The sequence below is a fragment of the Ceratotherium simum genome, chromosome 22, assembly GCF_057802395.1.
Source record: "Ceratotherium simum simum isolate JZ-2026a chromosome 22, ASM5780239v1, whole genome shotgun sequence".
In the NCBI taxonomy this organism is placed as follows: Eukaryota; Metazoa; Chordata; class Mammalia; order Perissodactyla; family Rhinocerotidae; genus Ceratotherium; species Ceratotherium simum.
The window spans coordinates 50,592,213-50,612,483 of NC_141921.1; the positions used below are offsets into that span (position 1 = coordinate 50,592,213).

Genomic DNA, 20,271 nt, shown 5'->3' on the forward strand with positions numbered 1-20,271 from the left:
CAAAAGATGCCCCTGTGCCGGGCACCGCGCAGGGCGTGCGTGGGGGCGGGGCGGCCGGCCCCCTCCCCGCGGAGCGTCCACCCTGCTTTGTGTCTGCACCTTCGCGCTGGCCACTTGCGGGGCTGACATCCTCCTGGGCCCGGAGTTCGGCTCCGGCCGGGGTTGTCCGCGTGCGTGGGGCGTTTGTCCCTGGAATCTGCCTTGGTCCGTGTGCCCAGAGCAGTGCTGGGGGAACAGGCAGCGGCAGCCACATTTAGGGCCTGGGGCCGGCTGCCTGACAGGGGCTACCTGGGGGCTGGGAGGGGTGGGGGCTGGGCTGAGCAGACCGGTGGGAGCTCAGCTCTGGGCTTGTGTTCTGACCTTCCTGGGAGTGCCGGAGTGCTTATCCATGTCCACTATGTTTCCATGCATGTGCATCTCCCCTCACAGAGCACCTCCCGTGTGCCAGGTGTACACGTGTGAGCTCTGCCCCTCTGCACCCTTCCTTGAGATGCCAGACCCTGTGTGAATGTGTGGGTGAGCTGCACCCCTGCCCTGGGGTGCTTGGTGCCTGCCTGTAGACTAGTGATGGGTGCCTGCAAGCGTGTGTACGCGTCGCCTCTTGCTGTGGATACGTACACGGACTGTGTGTTCATTGTGTACGTACTGTGTGTTCATTGTGAACGTATGAGTTTCGGCACTAAACACACTTATTAGTTTGTTCTTGTTCTTGTGCATCCCAGCCGTGGTACACATCTAGGCACGTGTGCACAGTATCCATGAGTACACACGTCTGCGTGTGTGCTGTGCCACTGCATGCATGTACGCTTGATTGCACATGAGCATGTCTACAGTGCCTCTGTGGTCGTGTGTGCGCGCGCGCGTGTGCTGGGTCTCTGGGGGCATGCCGGCAAGAGGACCCATGTGTGGGTGCTCCTGTGGGCCTTAGCATCACTGCTCCCACCTCTGAATCCCTAGGGCCAGCCCCTTGCACAACTGCCTCACAAGGGAGTCAGCAACAAAGGCCTGGGGCAGCTGGGGGTGCGAGGTCAAGAGAGTGGCCCCAGGCCTTGAGCAGAGGGGCTGGGGGCGGTCCTCTTTGTTCTCCCATCTTCTGCTGCTCACTGATTGAGGGAGGGGACGTGAGCAACTCAGACACCCACGGTCCTGGCCCCAGCACTGCCCACTGTCCTCCAGGGCCCCAGCTGGGGGCTTGGTTCTGGCTGAGCCACCCTATCCTCGCCCTGGACCCTCACTCAGAAGTCTCATGCTCCTCCTCCTCCTGCGTGGAGGGGTCCAGGCCCCCCTTGCCCTGTCAGATTGGCGGCACCGGCACCCGGTTCCCCTCTGGACTTTTCCTCCCACACCAGCCTGCTCCGCCTGTGGCACCCGCAATGGGGGTGGCGGCTGCCTGGGCTTTGCCATGCTTCTTCCAGCAGGGAGGGGCTGCCCGGGAAAGTGCCAGCCGGGCCTGGGGTGGAGGCTGAAGAGATTCACCCAGACCCTGGGCCACAGAAGCTGCACTGGGTGGTTTTGGGGTTGGGCTCAGATTTAAGGGGTTTGAGGCTGTCCTGAGGTTCCCCGTCCCCTCACCCTCAGGTGCTGCTGAGGGTGTAACCTGGACTTCCTGGCAGCCAGCCTGGGGCCGGCCCCCGTGGGGCCAGGCTGGAGGATGTGGTCAGTGATGTTAGGCCAGGTGGCCCCAGCCTTGAGAAGGGGGACTCTGCCTCTATGCTCTTGGCCTGGGGAGAGCCCCAGAGCTCCGGGATGCATGTGGCTGGGGGGTTCCAGACTCTCCCAGACAGGCCTGTAGCTGCCCGCCCCTTGTTCTTTTGCCCCCTCACCTGGGTGGGGCTTCAGGCGCTGAGTCACAGCTTGGGTAGGGGAGCCAACCTCTCTTCTCCCCACCCTCCAAACTGCTGAGGAAATCCTGGAGGGAGGGCAGAAGAGGAGGTGGAGGGCAGAGCTGAGTGGCGTGGGGCCCCCAGGACAGGGGGCTGGCTCTCTGCTGAGCACTCACTTTGCCTCCTTGAGTACATCTGTCAGCATCCGGTGCAGCACCTCCTTGCTGGTTTTCAGGGAGCAGCGCCCCCCGCCCCCGCCAAGGACGGCGTCTCTCCTGCAGGGCTGTTGGAGTGGCTGGGGCTCCGGGGACTGTGTCTCCCTCTGCAGCATCGTCTCCTGGGTGGGTGGTCCTTCCCTGCCTTGGGACCCTCGGAGTGGGAGAGGAGTGGTCAGGCGCACTGGGGTCCGAGCCTCCCGCAGTTGGCTACACTTCAGGCCACTCCTCCACGCGGTTTGGGCTGGGCAGCTGAAGGACAGTCCTGGGTGGGCTGCAGGGCATCCTTCTGGGGCCTGGGCAGATGTCCCTTCCACTCCTCTGTGCTTGGGGACTCAGAGTCCCCTTCAGGGCTGCTCAAAGAGGGGCTCATGTCCTGCCAGGGAGGACAGTGGGAACCTTCCACCTGGGGCTCTCCCCACAGCTCCTAATTGAGGGCACACTGAGTTACACCCCACGTGAGGGACCAGGTCCCTCTCCCCAGGCCTGGGAAACCCTGGAACACACCCCTCCCCTGCCAGCCACGGGGACAGCAAGGGGCCACTAGAACTGGGAGGCTTCCCGTCGCCGACCCTGCCCAAGACCTGTCCCTGGCGGCCTGCCCTTGCCTGGCCTGAGCCCCATCCCCATCGTCCCTTGTCCCCAGGAGGCCAGATGGGCCCAGCTCCCAGCCAGTTGAGTGGGTTGCGGGGGGGCGCTGGGATCCTGGCCCTGTTTCCCTATTTCCTATTCCGGGGGGGGGGGGGGGAGTGCGGGGTGGTCACGTGCCTGATCCATCTGCCTCTCGCCTTCTGGGGATTCTCCGGCCAGTGGCTTCTCTGGTGATGTCATACATTAACTCTTCTGTCCCCGAGGCAACCCCGTTGTCAGGCTGCCCAGGTGGGAATAGGCTCCTCTGAGGCTGACACACCCCTCCTTCCAGGCAGACTGTGCTGTTTGGTGTTTTGAGGTGGGGGCAGTCAGGTGTCACCCCTCCGCAGCTGTGGGGATCTCATGGGTTCCGGCTGAGACAGGTCTGCTCTAGGGTCCCCTGGGCCGAGGCCGGGGTGGGCTGCAGCAGGAGCAGAAGGGTCAAGGGTTGGGGTCCAGATGGGGTCTGGGGTCAACTCTGAGTCCTGGAGAGGGGTGGGGGCCAGGCCAAGGGGGTGGCCAGCAAGGCTTGGCCCCGGCCCTGCATGTGCACCTCCACTGGGGCTCCGGCCCCTCCCTCTGTCCTCAGGGGCTTGTCTGACCTTCTCTCCCCCGGGACACAGTAGCCAGACCCCAGATGGGGGCATCACAGCCAACTGGGCCTCTTCCTGCTTGGGGTGGTGGTGGGCCTGGGCGGCTCTGGAGTCAGCTGGACCTGGGTCCCAGTCCTGCCCCTCCTCCCAGGGCAGCATCTGCCTCTCCCAGCCTCCATCTCCTGGCCTGTCTGAGGGGTGTGGACGGCAGGTGGGCCAACAGGAACAAGTAGCCATCGTCCGAGCAGCCCCCTCCCACTGCGGACCCCTTCGGGGAGATGCCTGGGGAGATGAAGCCCCAGCCTGACCCAGTTGATCTTTAGTCATCTTCACTCTTATTGCAGGGCAACTATCGACGAGGTGGAAACGGATGTAGTTGAGATCGAGGCCAAGCTGGACAAGGTGAGAGGAAGGGACTGGGTGTGCACAGAGGGTCCTGCTCTGCCTCCTGATTTGTGCTCAATTCATGCAGTCACCCGTGTGTGTGCACGTGAGCATGCGTGTATTCTACGTGGGTTTGCAGCCTGCGTGTGTCGTGCACAGGACATGAGTCTGTCTCTCGTTCACCCCAGCTGTAGCCTGTCCCACCTGTCTCGGGGTGCACGTGCCACACGCACACATGTCTGCCCTGGGTCTCCTCGAGTTAACGGGGGTGGGCCTTGGAGAGTCCCCTCAGCTGTCTTTGGGGTGAGGGCTGCTGCTGGGGGCGGGGGGGCTGTGCCTCTGAGTGACTCGGTTGGGGTCCGAGGGTGGAAGCAGGGCAGGGGAGGAGGGAAGAGGCTTCAAAGCCAGAGGAAGGAAGGAGGGGCAGCATCCCTGAGCCCCCTTACGGGCTGCTCCTGCTGACCATTGGCTAGGACCACACGCCCACCCCAGCCCTGGGTTCCCTGCTTGGGGCTTCCCTGTCCTGCTCCAACCCCCTGCTCTGGAGCCGAGGCCTGGGCAGCACCACGCTGTCCTCCAGCATCAGGCAGGTGCGGGCGGGCCGTGGCAGCCCTTCTCCAGCCCTGGGCTGCTCAGGGGCAGCTGTGTTCTGGGCACTGACAGGCTCTGAGCTGAATTCTGGCCACCCTGGTGGGTCTCCGTCTCTGTGGTCTGGCCTCTGTGTGGTAAGTGCTGGTGCTCGCAGGAGACACAAGTGTTATTCCCTCTGTCCCGTCCGTAGCTGGTCAAGCTGTGCAGCGGCATGATTGAGGCTGGCAAGGCCTATGTTGCAACCAACAGGCTCTTCGTGAGTGGCGTCCGCGACCTGTCCCAGCAGTGCCAGGGCGACACCGCCATCTCGGTGAGGGGCAGCTGACCTCTGACCTCTAGTCAGGGGCAGCATGGGCAGGCAGCCCCTCAAGGGTGCCCAGGCCCTGGGAGCCGGTGGGCGTCTGCACTGGGCTGCAGGGGTGGCTCTGTGGCCTGTGGGTGGGGAGGTGCTGGGCGCTCTGGGTCATGGCTGCCCTATCTGAGTGAGGGATCTGCCCACCTCCCCCAGGAGTGTCTGCAGAGGTTTGGAGACAGCCTGCAGGAGATGGTCAACTACCACATGGTAAGCCCTGGCTGGGTGGGGGCCTGTCCAAGGGCACGTCCATCCGGCTTCCTCATTGCTGTCAGCCTGTCCCAGGCAGCCCCCCCCACCGGCTCCCCACAGGCCCTGCCCAGCCTGGAATGCTCTCACTGGGCTGGCTCAGAGGGAGCTGAGCTGGCGGATGGCTGTGGGAGGAGGCCATGTCTCTGCTCCGTGGTCTTAGTGGGAGTGGGGGGCCGTCAGTGAGGTGCTCTGCGATGTCCCAGGTGAGGGCCAGATAGTGGGGAGGTGCTTGGATCCTGGGGGTGGAGGGAGGTGGCAACACAGCCCAGGGCTGCAGGCAGTGGGGTCTCGAGGTGGGGGAGGCCTTAGAGGTTCATCAGTGTCCCCCAACTAGGCAGGGGTCTTCAGCCAGGTGGCAGAAGCATCTTCCAGCCTGACCGCATAGCCCCTGGATGACTCCTGACCTCACTGCTACCTGGGTTGGGTCTGGGTCACCTTGAGCCCTTCGGGGGCCCCCAGTGTGGACACGCAGAACAGGGCCTGAAGCACACGTTGGCCAGTGGCCTGGAACCAGAGCCCCAGACTAAACAAGGGGCCCCGCTCCTTGTTCAGAAATAAGTTCAGAAATAAACCCGCTCAGGACAGCTCGTCCTGCCCTGTCTGTCTGTCTTTCTGCTCTCGGTTAGGGCCCAGCCCTACCCGCATGAAGGAGGATCTGATTCTGGGTCCAGTCAGTGCTGTTGGGGGGCCCCTCCAGCTCCTGACAACCACTGTACCCTCTCCCAGGCCAGATCCCTCGAGAGCCAGGCTCTGACCCATCCTTCCACTGCGGGGCTGGTCATCCTCGAGGTGACCTCCCAGGGCCAGGAGGCGATGGAGGCCGTTCAGGCCGACGTTGGGTGCAGCAATAGGAGGGGCCATCTGGGACACCTGGGCCTCTAGTCCAAGAGCCACGTGGGGGAGGTGGGCAGGTGGTCACAGCTGTTGCCTCTGGGCACCAACCCAGGCCTGGGGGCGGCACCCACTCCCCTGGACCCTGCGAGACTGGTTCTGCTCGAGGGACCAGCTGGGGCCCAGGCAGGGTGGGCAGGGCTTTCCCTGGTTCTCACCTGGGGGATAGGGTCTGGAACCCAACACCCCACCCTCCCTCGGCCCCCAGATCCTGTTTGACCAGGCCCAGAGGTCTGTGCGGCAGCAACTCCACAATTTCATCAAAGAGTGAGTGGCCCCGCAACCCTCAGACCCCCGAGGGAGGCCTGGGCTCTCCTGGCCCTGGGAGGGGTCAGCAGTGACACCTGTGCGGGAGTAGGGAGCAGACGCAGCTGTGCTTGATCTGGAGGGGTCCTGGGGCTGAGGCCTCAAGGCTTGGGGAGGGGGGACTCAGCAAGAGCGAAGGTTTGGAGGTGGGACAGGGCTGGGGCTGAGCAAACACAGCGTGCCTGGAGGGCAGGGCAGGGGTCAGGGAGCAGAGGACAGCCAGGAGGGCCTCAGGCCAGGGATGAGGGCAGGACCATGGAGGGAGTCAGGGTCGTGGTGGGAGGAGGTGGGGCTGCACAGGGGTCTGAGCTGGGCGCCTGTGTGTGCATTTGGGGTGCCTAGGGACCCCCAAGTGCAGATGTCAAGTTGAGTTGGGTACATGAGTCTGGAGTTCGGGGTGAGGCTGGAGGTCACTCTGGGCTGGACTGACCCTGGGAGTGAGGTGGTGAAGGGTAAAGGGAGGCCTTGAATCAGGGAAGGGGCCTGGCTGGAGGGGAGGAGGAGGGGGTGGGGGGGTGATGGTTGCAGGACGTGGGGGAGGGGGCCAGGATGGGGAGGCCCTGCCCAGGAGCACAGAGAGTGGCTGGTCCCAGAGGGAGGGCATTTTATGAAGGTGGGAAACCCTGTGTGAGCCCTTTCTCAAACCCTGACCTGACACCCGCCGGCCCCAGGGACGTGCGGAAGTTCAAGGAGACCAAGAAGCAGTTTGACAAAGTGCGAGAGGACATGGAGCTGTCCCTGGTGAGGAACGCCCAGGCCCCACGGCACCGGCCCCATGAGGTGGAGGAGGCCACGGGTGCGCTGAGCCTCACCCGGAAGTGCTTCCGCCACCTGGCATTAGACTATGTGCTGCAGGTCAGCCACTGGGCTTGGAGTGGTCGGGTCCTGGAGTGGGGTGGGAGCTGTTCCTGTGTTCCTGCAGACAGGTGGAGCCCGCGTCTGGAGGGCCCCTCTGGCTCTAGAAAATCTGAGATGCCAGATCTTGGGAAGGGATGTGGGGGAGGTGCCCAGGCAAAGGCCCGGAGGCAGAGATGGGCTGGGACAAGCCTGGGGCTGTGGGCTGCAGGGGGCAGAGGCCTCAAAGACCTTGCTGAGGGAGGGCTTGGAGGGAGTTGGAGCAGGGATGAGAATTCTTGGCTTTGCCCAGGGGAGGGACCTTATGTCTTGACATGGGGAAGTACTCCAGGACCATGGGAGGGTGGGGCTGGCACAAGTTCAGGGAGGTGAAGATGAGCTGGGAGTCTTAGGGTACCACAAGCAGCCTGAGTGGAGGCCGTGACAAGGTATAGGCATGGGCTGCCTTGGCCCTGACACCCTTCGCCTGTTCACTCCCCTGGCAGATCAACGTCCTCCAAGCCAAGAAGAAGTTTGAGATCCTGGATTCTGTGAGTGCTTGGTGAGGGCCGGGCCAGGGGCTTGCCCTTGAGTCCAGGCGTGTGCAGCGGGTGCTGAGTGAGGTGTGCGTGCGGCCGCTGCTGCTGAGGGCGGGCTCCTGCCCCACAGATGCTGACCTTCATGCTCGCCCAGCACAGCTTCTTCCAGCAGGGCTACAGCCTGCTGCACCAGCTGGACCCCTACATGAAGAGGCTGGCTGCCGAGGTGCGCCTGCGGGAGGGCTAGGGCTGGGTCAGGGGGCGGGGGTCACCTCCCTCCATGACGCCCCGCCCCCACAGCTGGACCAGCTGGTGATCGACTCAGCGGTGGAGAAGCGCGAGATGGAACGCAAGCACGCTGCCATCCAGCAGCGGGTGAGGCCCTGCAGCCCCTGACCTCCCTGTGTGGAGGGAGACCCCAAAAGGCCGCCACCCCTCACCCTCTCTCCGTGCAGCTGACCCGGGAGGCCCACCTGCTCACACACATGCTCCGCCCCTTCCTCTAGGCCGGCCCCCTCTGCAGGGCTGACACTGCTTCTCTTCAGAACACGTTAGGGGCCTCGACGTGATGGAGTCGGGGAGCGGCCCTGTGGTCACTTAGAGGCCAGGGCTGGGTGGGCAGAGGGGCCAACCCCTCGGCGGACAGATGCTGGGGCTGCAGCTGCGACCCAGGGTCTCCTTCCTTCAAGGCCACTGGTGGCCTGCAGGGCCTCAGTCACTGGCCTCCTACTGGAGCCCCATTGCTTGCCCGCCAGACAGTTGCCTCCGCAGGACCACAGGGAGCCTGGGGGTGGGGCGGGGGGCCGTCGCTCACTGGCTGTCTCTCCCTCCTCCCACCCGCCCCTGCTCGGCCCCTCAGACGCTGCTGCAGGTGAGGAGGCGTCCACCCTGGGGGAAGGGTGTGGGGAGGGGGAGGACCAGGCGGCGGGGCCTCTGCCCTCTCCCGCCCCACGGAGCTTCAGCACCAAGGACACCTCCCACCAGCCTCAGAGCTCCCCTGGCACCTGTGCGCGCTTCCCTGTAAGCGGTGGCTGGCACCAGCAGGACCTGAGCTGAGCTGGGACTGCGTCCCCCATGGAAGTGGCAGCAGCTGTCCCTTCCTGCCCCCGCTCAGCCAGGGGAGCAGGTGGCTGGGCCTCCTCTCCTGCCGCCTGACACACAGGACAACACTCAGTGTCTCCCCAGCCCGTGTGAATGGAGCTCTGTCAGGCCGCGGAGCAGGCCCAGCTGGCGACATGAATGGGGACTCAGGACAGGGGGAGGCAGTTTCCTTCCTGATCCCAGAGCCTGCTTTCCCTACAAGGCTGGGGTGGGCTGGAGCTCTCGGGGCCCCAGCTGTGATGTGAGGCATCTGCCCCTGTGGGGGTTTTGGGGCAGGTGCCTTGCTGGGGTCAGGAAGTGGCTGTGAAGAGCAGTGCCCCACCTCAGCCTTGGCTTGGGGGCCCTGGGAGGGCGGCAATGTCCTCACAGCCAGGGGTGGGCGCTCACTGGGACCGGGCTCCAACCGCTCCCAGGACTTCTCCTATGATGAGCCTAAAGCAGAGTTTGATGTGGACGCGCCCAGCGGCGTGGTGATGGAGGGGTACCTCTTCAAGAGGGCCAGCAACGCCTTCAAGACGTGGAACCGGTGAGGGAGGGGCCTTCCTCTGGGGGCTGCAGGGCGGCCGTGGGGGCTGGCTCTGCCTGACCCCTCCTGGCCCATCCACCTGCCCAGGCGCTGGTTCTCCATCCAGAACAGCCAGCTGGTCTACCAGAAGAAACTCAAGGTGCGCTGAAGGCTGCTGGACCTGTGCCCACTGGAACCCTGGGGCGGGCTGGTCCGTGGAGCAGAGGATGCTGATGGGCACCAAAGCCTGAGTGGTCAGGGGACAGAGACCCCTTGGGTCTCAGATGGTCTGTGTCTCTAAGGCAATGCAATAAACGGGCAGTCAGGGCTGGGTGCTGACCACAAGGGCCGTGGTGTCCCGCCCGCAGGACGTGCTGACCGTGGTGGTGGATGACCTCCGCCTGTGCTCAGTGAAGCCGTGTGAGGACATTGAGCGGAGGTTCTGCTTTGAGGTCGTGTCACCCACCAAGTGAGGAGGACCAGCCTGGGGAGGGGTGGGGAGGGGCCCTGCCGCCCAGCCTGACGGCCCCTCCCCCCAGGAGCTGCATGCTGCAGGCCGACTCCGAGAAGCTACGGCAGGCCTGGGTTCACGCCGTGCAGGCCAGCATCGCCTCTGCCTACTGGGAGAGCCCAGACAGCTGCTACAGCGAGGTGTGGCCCTCCCAGCACCCTCCACATGCGTGCACACACCTATGTGCCACAGGGAGACAGCCCCTGCAGGCTGCATGCGAGCGTGTGCGTGCAGTGCAAGCATGCATGTGTGCATGCGTGTGCATGCGTGTGTGTGCGCACACACGCATGTGCAGCGTGTGCTTCGGGGCCCTAGCCTGTGCTGGCATCTCTGGCTGGGGAGGAAGAGGGGTCCCCGGGGAAACTGAGGCTGGAGCTCCTGTCAGGCTGAGTGGCCCCTCACACCGTCCCCAGAGGCTGGACCGCACGGCATCCCCGTCCACAAGCAGCATCGACTCAGCCACAGACTCTCGGGAGCGCAGCGTCAAGGGCGAGAGCGTGCTGCAGCGCGTGCAGAGCGTGGCTGGCAACAGCCAGTGCAGCGACTGCGGCCAGCTGGACCCCCGCTGGGCCAGCATCAACCTGGGGGTGCTGCTCTGCATTGAGTGCTCAGGCATCCACAGGTGGCCCACCAGGCGGGCAGACGGGGCACAGGGGTGGGTCCGCACCTGACGCCTGCCCTGACTCACCCCTGCCCCCTGCCGTCCAGGAGCCTGGGTGTCCACTGCTCCAAGGTGCGGTCCCTGACTCTGGACTCGTGGGAGCCAGAGCTGCTAAAGGTGCGTGGGGCGCCGTCTCAGGCCATCGGGCTGCTGGGGCGAAGTGGGGGTAGGAGCCGGGTCTGCAAGCTGGGGGGTTTGTGAGCTGGACTAATGCCCGCATGCCCTGTCCCCTGCTAGCTGATGTGCGAGCTTGGAAACAGCACCGTGAACCACATCTATGAGGCCCAGTGCGAGGGGCTGGGCAGCAGGAAGCCCACGGCCAGCAGCCCCAGGTGAGGTGGGGGGCAGCCTAGATAGGGCCTGGGGAGCCCCAGCCTGTGAGTGCAGCCTCACGTCCGCCCCTGCTCCAGGCAGGACAAGGAGGCCTGGATCAAGGACAAATATGTGGAAAAGAAGTTTCTGCGGAAGCTGCCCTCAGCACCGGCCCGGGAGGCCCCGCGGCGCTGGCGTGCACAGAAGTGCCAGCGCCACCACAGCTCCTCCCGCGCCCCCACTGCCCGCCGCAAGGTCCGGCTGGAGCCCATCCTGCCCTCCGTGGCTACTCTGTCCTCAGGTGGGAGGGCTGCCTGCAGGCTGCACCCTCAGCCACATACCTGGGCAGGGGTGGGCAGAGGGCTCCAGCGGGGGGGATGAGCCACCAAACCCTGGGCCCCAGGGAGGTCAAGGAGGGTAGGACAGAGGGAGGGAGGCAGGGGCTCACAGGGGCACCTCCGAGCGCTGCTCAACACCCATCATGATTTGGGGCCCCTGTCCCCCTGCAGCAGGCGCTGTGGAGCGCAGGTTCCACAGGGATTCCCTCTTCTGCCCGGACGAGCTGGACTCCCTCTTCTCCTACTTTGATACAGCGGCTGCAGCGGCCGGTCCACGCAGTGAGTGCCATGAGGGCCCCAGCCCCCTCTGTCTACCCCCCAGCCTGCCAGGGCGGCAGAGCAGGGGCCAGGCGTGGCTCACCTGGAGGGTGGACGAGTGTGGACAGCCATGCCACTTGCTCCGGGAATGGGAGGACAGGCATTCCTTGCAGGAGGGACTGGGCTAGAGAGGTGGTGTCACAGGGGGCTGGTCTGGGGGTGGGAGAATTTGGGGGTCCAGCAGGGCTAAAGCTGGGACAGTTTCTCGAGGGGCTGGGGTAACCAGGCCGCTGACTTGGAGACCATGGCCATGACCGTCAACAGCGACCGTCAGCAGTGCACACAGGAGTACATGTGTGGGTGTGTGACCGTACACGTGGCTATAAATGTGTGTGAGTGAATGTGCACACAGCTGTATGAGTATGGGTGTGTGAATGTGCGTGTGCACGTGTGTGCTGAGGGGCCCGTGTGTGTGCATGTGCGTGCTGGGGTCTGGACAGCTGTGTGCTGGAGCCAGCTCCTGAGAGACGGTTGTGGGCATCTTGCCCAACCCCCCTTGGTGTTGGGGGGCAGACGCTGCAAGTCAGGGCTCTCCTCCGAAGGCTGCCTGTTGACGGTTCACACCACTCATCAGCCTGGGGCACATGCTGAGCCTTCCTGGGCAGTGTGGGCAGAAGGCATGGACCAGGGCCAAGAACTGGCAGGGCTGATGGGGTTGACAAAGGGGCGACCGCGGGCAGCAGAGGGCGCTGCCTTATGGTCCCTAAGCCTGGGGCTCTTCTACAAGGCCTGCTGGGTGAGCTGGGCAAGAGTTCGCTCCTGCTGCCTGGGGCCGGTATCTCCAGGGCTCCGCGAAGACCCCACGGCTGCGCAGTGACCTTCCAGCATGCCCTGGCCACAGTCAGGGCTGAATGCCTGCAAATTGCCCATCCTGCTAGGTCTGACCGGCCAGAGAGTGGACCTCCATGCAGGACAGTGCTCCCGGGGGGCAACTGTGGTCCTTTGAGCTGTTACTTGGTTTTCCCCCTGCTTCCTCCCATCCTGAGCAGGGCCCCCCTGGGCCCCCTTGTAGGGGCTGCTTCTGCCCTGGGGCATCCCTGGAGGATGGGTGGGGGTCCAGCCTTTCCCCAGGGCTCTGGGAGGAGTCAAGGACACTCAGGACCCCCTCTGCCCACTGACCCCACAGGTCTGAGCAGCGACAGCGGCTTAGGGGGCAGCTCCGATGGCAGTTCGGACGTCCTGGCCTTCAGCACCAGCTCTGTGGTGGACAGCGTCACTGAGGAGGGTGGGTGTGCATCTCCCCACCTCGCCGCAGCCGCTCTGCCACCTCCCCTACTCCGGCCCAGGTCGCAGCCCCTGACCAACCCCCTTCCCGCAGAGCGCGCAGACTCGGAGGAGTCCAGCGGCGAGGCAGATGGGGAGGCCGAGGCCGAGGCCTGGGGCTTGGCGGATGTGCGCGAGCTGCACCCTGGGCTCCTGGCGCACCGCGCAGCACGCACCCGCGACCTCCCCACACTGGCCGCGGCGCTGGCCCACGGGGCCGAGGTCAACTGGCCCGACACGGAGGACGAGGGCAAGACGCCATTGGTGCAGGCCGTGCTGGGGGTGAGCGGCGTGGGGCTGCGCAAGGCACAGGTGCACTTGGCACTGCATCTGCAGGGCCTGCTCTTTTGGGGCGCGCACACGAGGGCCCCTTGTTCTCCCCTGGAGACCGGGCTCCGTGCTGGCTGGGGACGCCGAGGGGCCCTGCGAGGGGCCATCTCTCAGGCTCAGTCTGAACTGCCCCTGTTCCCCAGGGCTCCCTGATCGTCTGTGAATTCCTCCTGCAAAATGGAGCAGACGTGAACCAAAGAGACAGCCGGGGCCGGGCACCCCTGCACCACGCCACGCTCCTGGGCCACACTGGGTGAGTCACGGCGCCCCTCCACTGCGGACCAGGGTCTCCCTCTCACCAGTGCCCCCACCTGCCCCGACACGTTCCCTCCACCCTCAGCCAGGTCTGCCTGTTCCTGAAGCGTGGGGCAGACCAGCACGCCTTGGACCATGAGCAGCGGGACCCGCTGAGCATTGCGGTCCAGGAGGCGAACGCTGACATCGTCACGCTGTGAGCGAGGGTGGGGGCACCAGGGGGCCGCGGGGTAGACGATGACACGCCACTGGGGGCATGCAGGGGGCACCTGGGGGGTCAGGTGGTGTGTCGTGGGGGGGGCCGGGGGCGCCTCACTCTGTCCCTCCCCCAGGCTCCGTCTGGCGCGCATGACTGAGGAGATGCGTGAGGCCGAGGCGCCCCCAGGCCAGCCAGGCCCCCTGGCGGGCAGCAGCCCCACGGAGCTCCAGTACCGCAGGTGCATCCAGGAGTTCATCAGCCTCCACCTGGAGGAGAGCTAGGGCGGGGGGGCCGGGCACCTGCATGACCCCGCTGGGGATCCCTGCCCGGCCCCGCTCGCCCTGCCTGGCCGCCACGGCCCTGCCCGGACGACCATGGGCCCATTTCCCGAGAGCCGTGATGTGGGGTGCTCCTGGAGCCCCTGCTGCCTGTCCACCCTCCTCAGAGCTGCCCCGACCCCAGGGCCAGGAGAGGGACCCCAGCACTGAGTCTTTTCAAGCCCCATGTTTCCCTGGGGATGGTGCCCTTCACCTCATGTTTTCAGGTGACCCCTTCCTCGGGGGGCCTAGGTCACTCATGTCACAAACCACTCTCAAGGCCCCATGTCACCTTGTGACCCCCTCCCCAGGGCCCATGTCACTTTGTGCCCCTCCCTGCCCTCAGGGCCTGTGTCACCTTGTGCACCCGCCTTTACTGCCCCAGAACACAGACCTGCTAGCTGGGTCCCTCCTACACCCCCAGAGCCCCTCCACTAGGCACCGGGGCTGGTGGCTGGCCACCAGGCAAGGGTGGGGGGCCGCCCATCCAGGGAATCAACCTGTGTACCTCACTTAGTGACCAGTGTCCAGGCTGGGCTTCTCGGGTGCTGGTTGGGGCTCTGGCCTGGAGCCTTGGCCCTGGCTGGACGCGGGCGTCCGAGGCCACATGGCTGGCCACACAGGCCCCTGTCTGGGCAGCCAAACCTGTCCCTGCCTCCTGCAGAGGCACTTGGCCCAGAGCCGGTGCATAAAGGACCTTGGCACTTTCTACCCGCACATCCGGTGTTCTTTGTCACCAAGTGAGTGGATTTTCTACCACAACCTCGTTCTCTGTCTCACGTCCTTTCTCTGTGGACTTGCAAGGACCACCGTGACCCCGGCTCTGCCTGCTGCAGGGGCAGCCCCTGTAGCCCTGTCCTGCCCCCTTGCCCTGCCCCCTCGCCAGCCTCGCCCCTTGGCGGGGCCCTCAGATGGGTCCAGGGGTCCCTCAGCTCAGTCCCCAGGGCCCACCGATGCCTTATGCGTTCCCCTTTCCTGAAGCCCAAGGGCAGGGCCGGGCCTCTCCCCAACTTGGGCCCTTGGTCAGGCCAAGGCCAGTCGGCTGATCACTATGCAAAGGCTGCCCGGGGAGGCTCCATGTGTGGCAGGGTGAGCACTGGCCGGCGCCCGCTCCCTCGCCTGCTGGCTGTAACTCCTAAAGAGCAGAATAACTCCTTCTCTCTCCCTGCTTGAGCTCTGCCCCCAGCTCCCACTCTGCTGCCTGCATCAGGGCCTCACCCCTGGGCCTCGGGTTGGCGGGACTGCCCCTGCTCCAGATCATGTTAATAAACTGCTTGCACCTGCAGCCTGTCATCGGCTCACCTGCCTCACTCGCTCTGTCTCAGCTGGGGAGGGGGGTCTCTGGGTCCCCTGCCTTCCCCGAGGGGTGGTCCTGAGTGGGGTAGCACCACTGCCCAAAGAGATGCCACCAGCCAGGACGCAGCTGCCGCCTGCCGGGGGCCTGCGGGGAGGCAGGGGCTTCTTTGATGAAAACTGGCTCCTGACACCCCAGGCCCCTTTCTCTGGCCCCTGCCCTTCTCTGGCCTAGACTGTGGCCTCTGGTGGGAGTGGGGATGGACGCCAACTGGCAAGGATGCTCTGGGCTGGGCTTGTCCCCTGGGCAAGTGTCCTCCTGTCCCCCAGCCCCAACGACATGTCTGTGGCTCCAAGGAGTGTGGAGTGCAGCCTGAGGTTTTCGGCTTCCTCAGGGAAGGGTGACTGGGGAGAAACATGCCAATCTCCAGGTGGAATTGTGATTTTATTACAGAGCAGCCCAAAGTCACCAAGCGCCTCGGCTTGGCCCTCCCACTTGCCCTGAGCCTCGGGAGCCTCGGCCTGATACCCACACACCTACACACAGGTGTAGACACACGTCATCAATACGCTCAGAAACACACGTGCAGATACAAGACACTGACACGCTCCCCTGTGGAGACATGCACACTCTCACAGCCGAGACTCCTTAGCCGAGGCCCCTGCCGGAGCCCCTGGAAGCGTCGCAGGAGATGAGGCCAGCCGGGCCCCTGGACGTTCAACATCAGGCCTGCAGTCACTGGGCAACTGGGTGGCCTCTGGCCCAAGGTGGGATGCCCTTCTGGCCGCCCCCGGCTGGGCACCCCCGGCGCTGCGGAGCCGGCGGCAGCCCAGCAGCAGGGCAAGGGCCACGGCATCCAGCAGCAGCTCCAGCAGCTCCAGGACAGAGAGCACGGACGAGCCGAACCACAGGCTCCAGAGGCTGCCCATGGCCGAAAGCAGCCGCGGCACCTGTGGCATCAGTGGGCAGTGAGTGGGTGCCAAGGTCCCTGCCGGGGCAGCGCCCAGCAGGTCTGGCCAGCCACAGGCCCTGCTCCCACCCCAGGCCGTGGTCCCTGGCCAGCTCACTGAGTACACGGGCGTCTCGTCCACTGTGCGGTAGTTGAGCTCCTGGTACAAGATGTTCATCTTGGCGACGCTGCTCCTGGGGGAGGCAGAGGTGTGAGGGGCCAGGCCCTGGACCTGCATGGCCGGGCACTGAAGGGCGAGGTTGGCGGGGGCGGCCAGGACGGGCCTCAGGAGGAGGAGGGCTGCACCCACCTGGGGCTCCGGCTAGGGATCCAGCGGCCCCGCTTGCCCAGCACAGCCAGGGTCCAGTCCTATGCACAGAAGGTTCGCTGTGGCCGCTGCTCATCCCAGCGCTCGGTGCATGGGCAAGTGTAAAGCAGGGACCACAGGGGCAGAGGCTGGTCTAGAGTGGGCTCTGCTTGTCCACCCCTCACCCACCCCTTCAGGGCACTCACGGCCGACTTGGAGGAAGGCCACCTGGAGGTCCCAGCAGACAGCTTGTATGAAGACTCCCTGGAGAGATAGATCCCGTCACACCCTGCTGTGGTGCCCAGGGCGGTGCCTGGATCCCGACCCCAACACTCCCCACTCACCTGCAGGGCCTGGGGCAGCGGGAGGCGCAGGGAAGCCGGTGGGTCTCCAGGTCCCTGTAGAGGCGGTAGAAGCAGTGTCCTGGGGAGGGGGTCACAGGTGAGCCCGTTAGGAGTGACCCAGGGGTGGCAGGAGTTTTGCAGGTTGACAGGGCCCGCGGGCTGTGGTGAGCAGGTCGGGGGCTCACCCCAGGCTGGGTGCCGAGTGTAGCTGCAGTACTCAGTCCCCACCGGCAGGGGGTAGAGGTAGTAGCCACAGGAGCAGGTCTCCACCATCAGCTGCTGGAAGCAGGAAACCAGGCAGGCCTGGGGGGACAGCAGGGGACTGGAGCTGGGGGTGCCGTGGGTGGCTATCCCTCTCCAAGGGCCTGCCTGCCACCAGTTCACCTCCCTCACGGCCTGCCCGCCCTCCTTGGGCTCTCCCCCATTCTGCCCGCCCCCTTACTCACACCCCACCCCTACCCCCCAATGGCCCCAGACTCACCTGCATGGTGTACGAGGCGTTGTACAGCAGTGGCACATCCACGCCCTCCCCGCCGTCCGAACAGTGGCCATAGGGGCTCCCGAGCCTGTGCACCTCGTCCTGGGGGGAGGGGGGCTGCTTCAGATGCGCCAGCCCCACCCTTGAGGCCCCTCAGTTAAGCAGAGAGGTTGGGCTCCCTCCTCTGCCCCACCTCTGGGCTGGCCCACCTCTCGGATGCCGATGGTGGTCTCGGTCCCTGGCCGGATGCTGAAGCCACGATGCTCTAGGAAGGGCGTGTGGTCCCGCGAGTGAATCATGACCTTGATGCCATTCTCCGTGGACAGCAGAGGGAGGTGGTCCTGCTGCTCAGTCCTGAGGACCAGGCTGATCCCTGGGGGAGGCCAAGGGTAAGGCCTGGATGGCCCGCACGCCCCTGCCCACGCCTGGCCCGGGGCGGGCACTCACCGTGGGTGATACCTGGGTGCTGTGCAGCCCAGGCACCATTGAAGGTGTAGCAGCTGCCATAGGTGGGGTGGTGGAATGTCTGGAAGTGCCTGGAACCAGGGGCCACACTCAGACCAGCACATGCCTTCCACCATCACCCACGGTGCGACCTGTGGGCCCACGACCCTCCTCATCTCTGGAGGGAGCTGTTAGCTGGACCCTCGGGGTGGCACCCACCTGCCCCACCCCCACTCACGGGGCCTCGCAGTGCCGGCCGTCGTAGCGGCAGGAGTAGACGAAGTGGCTGCCGTGGCTCCGGTGGCTGTCCTCATGGGTAGGTGGCAGCAGGGCCAGGATGTTGATGTAGTGGAAGCGGTACCACTCTCTGGCAGCCGTCACGCCCGATGAGTAGACCCGGTAGAAGCAGTCGCCGCCGGTGCTGTTACACTGGCGGGGGGGCGGGATCAGGTCCACACAGCCCCCAGGCCGCCCACACCCGACTCACCTGCAGGGGGACCCTTCGGGCTAGGGGCACTCACCAGTCTGAAACCCACTTTGTTCTGACCCCCCGGGCGGCTCAGCCGCTGCAGGTGAATCCTGCGGTCCAGCTGGAAGGCGGGCTCGGGGTCCAGGTCCGCGGCACCAGGGACTTCCTGGCTCTCGCTGAAGTTGAACGTGTACAGGGCGTAGAGAGTCTCCTGGGCAAACTCATCAAGCGCCTGCAGATGGCGGTGGACAGGGCTGGGCCTGAGGGGCCGGTGAGGGAGGGGGTCGTTGAGTCAGAGCGACACCCCCAAGGTCCCCACATCAGTCACAGGGCACTGCTGGGGAGAGCCGCGCTGGCCCCCGTGGTGCTGACCCCAAAGGTCAGCGGACAGCAGCCCCGTCGCCTCCTCGCACGCCTGGAATTGCAGTAGGGCTGCAGGGAGAAGTCAGGCCCCCTAGCCTAGCCTGGCCTGGCCACCCTTGTGGACCCCACCGTCCTCCTGCTGCCTCCCCACCTGGGCTGTTGCCCTGCCACCTTCTCCTGGGCCCCCATGGTGAAGCCCAGCTCCAGGCTGCACTTCTGGAAAGCGCACCCTTACCTCCCTCACCCTCCCCAGGTGCCCAGCGCCTGGTGTCCCTCCAGGGCAGCACCGATCACACCAAGCCCCAACGGGCTCTTCTTTGTCCTTTAACACCCACCCCAGGGGCAGAGGTCTCAGAGGTTCCGACTGGGCACAGGGGTGGGGTGAGGTGGGGTCATGAATGACCGGGGTTTCCTGAGCCAGTGGGGCTTCCTCTGTGACCACAGCTGGGGAGATGCCTGCAGGCCACAGAGGTGAAGAGTCGGGAACCCTCAAGCTGGCGCCCTGCCCCTCACCCCGGCCCCCTACCCCTCATCCCCACCCCTACTCCTCACCCCACACCCTGTCCCTCACCCCGGCCCCCCACCCCTCACCCCACACCCCGCCCCTCATCCGGGCCCCCCACCCCTCATCCCCACACCCTGCCCCTCGTCCCCATACCCTGCCCCTCACCCCCGCCCCCACCCTCACCCCACCCCTGGTCCCCACCCCCAGCCCCCACTCCCCACCCCTCATCCGGGCCCCCCACCCCTCGTCCCCACACCCCACCCCTCGTCCCCACACCCTGTCCCTCAGCCAGGCCCACGCCCTCACCGGTGTGGGTTCATGTCACACAGAGTGACCGACGGGAAGAGCTTCCGCTCTGAGTGCACGGACACAGTTGTGATGACCGGGTAGCTCCAGTACTGCTCGAAGAGGAGCCCGAACTGCCAGTACAGTGCGCCCAGGGCGCCCACCAACAGCAGCCCCCAGGACGCTGTCTTCAGGCGGTTCCCGCTGGAGCAGACGAGGCGGATGGCGCCGTGGATGGTGGCGTTGGTGCAGAAGAAGGTGAACAGCTCCCTGAAGGAGGCGTGCAGCTCCAGCAGCCTCTCCCCTCGCCTGTCCTCGGGCGATGGTGGCGGTGGAGGCTGGGCCTGGGGGTACTTCCAGGTCCCGAGTCCCCCACCGGTTGCTTGGACCATGGTTCCAGCCTGCGTCTGAGAAGTGAGCTTCAGCAGGGCCCCAGCCTGCTGCCCGCCTGACCCCCGCCCAGGTCTCCCACCTCAGGCTGGTTGGATTTCCCTTCTCTGTCCTCGGGAACTCCCGGGAGAGTCGTGTTCCTTGGCCACCAACGGCTCGGCCCAGCCTGCTGACGCTCGAAAGAGGCCCCGTCAGAGGCTTGTCCATGCTTGGGACCAACCCTGCGCCACCCCCCGCCTCCTCTGGCATGTCCTATCATGGCTAGAGCTAAGCCTGGGTGGTGGGGGCAGGGACAGCAGGGGATGTGGCATCCGGGCTCCACCTGACCCTGTTTGCAGGCTGGCTTGAGGCTGGGTGGGTCTCTGCTGCCGTCTCCCGAGTGGGACAGGGGCCTCTGGGGAGGTGCAGGCCAGGTGACCTGCTCGGGGTGGAGACCGTTGTGTCTGTGTCCTCAGAGCCCACTCTTGGGGGTCTGGAGGCCCTGGGAAGACTCAACTACCAGCCTCAAAGGCCTCCACCAACCATCGGCGGCCAGCACGGCCATGTTTGATTAGGACTGCCAGAGCCAGGCTGGTCCAGCCGTGTCTGGGCCAAGGGTCAGGCCTGAGGGTTGTTCAGTGCTGTGGGCCCAGGGTGCAGCATCGTCTACCCAGCTGAGCCCCTGGGGAATCCCTGTTCATGGACCTAGGGCTTCAGGAAAAGTGGGTAGGGGACTGGTGGGCCAGCCAGTGGTGGGGACCTGAGGGCCTCAGGGAAGTGGAGCCACGGCCTGCCTGACCCCTAGTCGAGCTCTGGAGGCTCCAGTGTCCCAGGACCCAGGGCCCCCAGACCTTCAGCTCCCCGAGTGCACCAGACATGGGGCCCTGACCAGGCCAGGCCTGCTGGCTCCAGACACGCACTGAGTCACTGCACAGGCTTCCTGT

General features: G+C 65.5%; 2 protein-coding genes across 11 annotated transcripts in view; one reads left to right on the forward strand and one right to left on the reverse strand.

The window, feature by feature from the left end:
- ACAP3 (ArfGAP with coiled-coil, ankyrin repeat and PH domains 3) overlaps positions 1-14,805 on the forward strand; it is a 16,138-nt gene extending 1,333 nt beyond the window's left edge. The window contains exons 1-24 of one of the 10 annotated variants that reach the window (XM_087447022.1): positions 3,186-3,472; positions 3,606-3,663; positions 4,427-4,546; positions 4,745-4,798; positions 5,940-5,998; positions 6,709-6,892; positions 7,378-7,422; positions 7,541-7,636; positions 7,711-7,785; positions 8,270-8,281; positions 8,925-9,037; positions 9,125-9,176; positions 9,385-9,485; positions 9,556-9,667; positions 9,941-10,149; positions 10,236-10,305; positions 10,426-10,520; positions 10,599-10,801; positions 11,010-11,117; positions 12,283-12,381; positions 12,475-12,701; positions 12,893-13,002; positions 13,090-13,200; positions 13,337-14,805. In XM_087447022.1, the coding sequence (XP_087303148.1) occupies positions 3,306-3,472; positions 3,606-3,663; positions 4,427-4,546; positions 4,745-4,798; positions 5,940-5,998; positions 6,709-6,892; positions 7,378-7,422; positions 7,541-7,636; positions 7,711-7,785; positions 8,270-8,281; positions 8,925-9,037; positions 9,125-9,176; positions 9,385-9,485; positions 9,556-9,667; positions 9,941-10,149; positions 10,236-10,305; positions 10,426-10,520; positions 10,599-10,801; positions 11,010-11,117; positions 12,283-12,381; positions 12,475-12,701; positions 12,893-13,002; positions 13,090-13,200; positions 13,337-13,484 (2,628 nt within the window). In that variant the 5' untranslated portion in view covers positions 3,186-3,305 and the 3' untranslated portion in view covers positions 13,485-14,805. Of the gene's footprint in view, positions 1-349; positions 2,165-3,183; positions 3,473-3,605; positions 3,664-4,426; positions 4,547-4,744; positions 4,799-5,939; positions 5,999-6,708; positions 6,893-7,377; positions 7,434-7,540; positions 7,637-7,710; positions 7,786-7,805; positions 8,282-8,924; positions 9,038-9,124; positions 9,177-9,384; positions 9,486-9,555; positions 9,752-9,940; positions 10,150-10,235; positions 10,306-10,425; positions 10,521-10,598; positions 10,802-11,009; positions 11,118-12,282; positions 12,382-12,474; positions 12,732-12,892; positions 13,003-13,089; positions 13,201-13,336 lie in introns of those variants that run through there. The other 9 variants (XM_004425476.3, XM_087447023.1, XM_087447025.1 and 6 more) reach the window with 9 other exon arrangements.
- Positions 14,806-15,225: 420 nt separating this feature from the next.
- Positions 15,226-19,530, reverse strand: SCNN1D (sodium channel epithelial 1 subunit delta). The gene is made up of 12 exons (XM_014783720.2): positions 18,980-19,530; positions 17,858-18,065; positions 17,575-17,765; positions 17,340-17,428; positions 17,102-17,265; positions 16,896-16,994; positions 16,600-16,717; positions 16,415-16,493; positions 16,277-16,334; positions 16,074-16,132; positions 15,882-15,957; positions 15,226-15,764 (listed from the first exon to the last, which is right to left on the reverse strand). The coding sequence occupies exons 1-12, from the start codon at positions 19,348-19,350 to the stop codon at positions 15,447-15,449; spliced, it is 1,830 nt and encodes a 609-aa protein (XP_014639206.1). The 5' UTR covers positions 19,351-19,530; the 3' UTR covers positions 15,226-15,446.
- Between the last annotated feature and the right edge of the window lie 741 nt (positions 19,531-20,271).

Coding starts and splice junctions, on each gene's coding strand:
- SCNN1D (XM_014783720.2), bottom strand. CDS start 19,350: ATGGTCCAAGCAACCGGTGGGGGACTCGGGACCTGGAAGTACCCCCAG. Junction 16,995..17,101: donor CCACCATCGGCATCCGAGAG/GTGGGCCAGCCC, acceptor CCCTCCCCCCAG/GACGAGGTGCACAGGCTCGG. Junction 16,335..16,414: donor CGCTGCCCCAGGCCCTGCAG/GTGAGTGGGGAG, acceptor CTATCTCTCCAG/GGAGTCTTCATACAAGCTGT.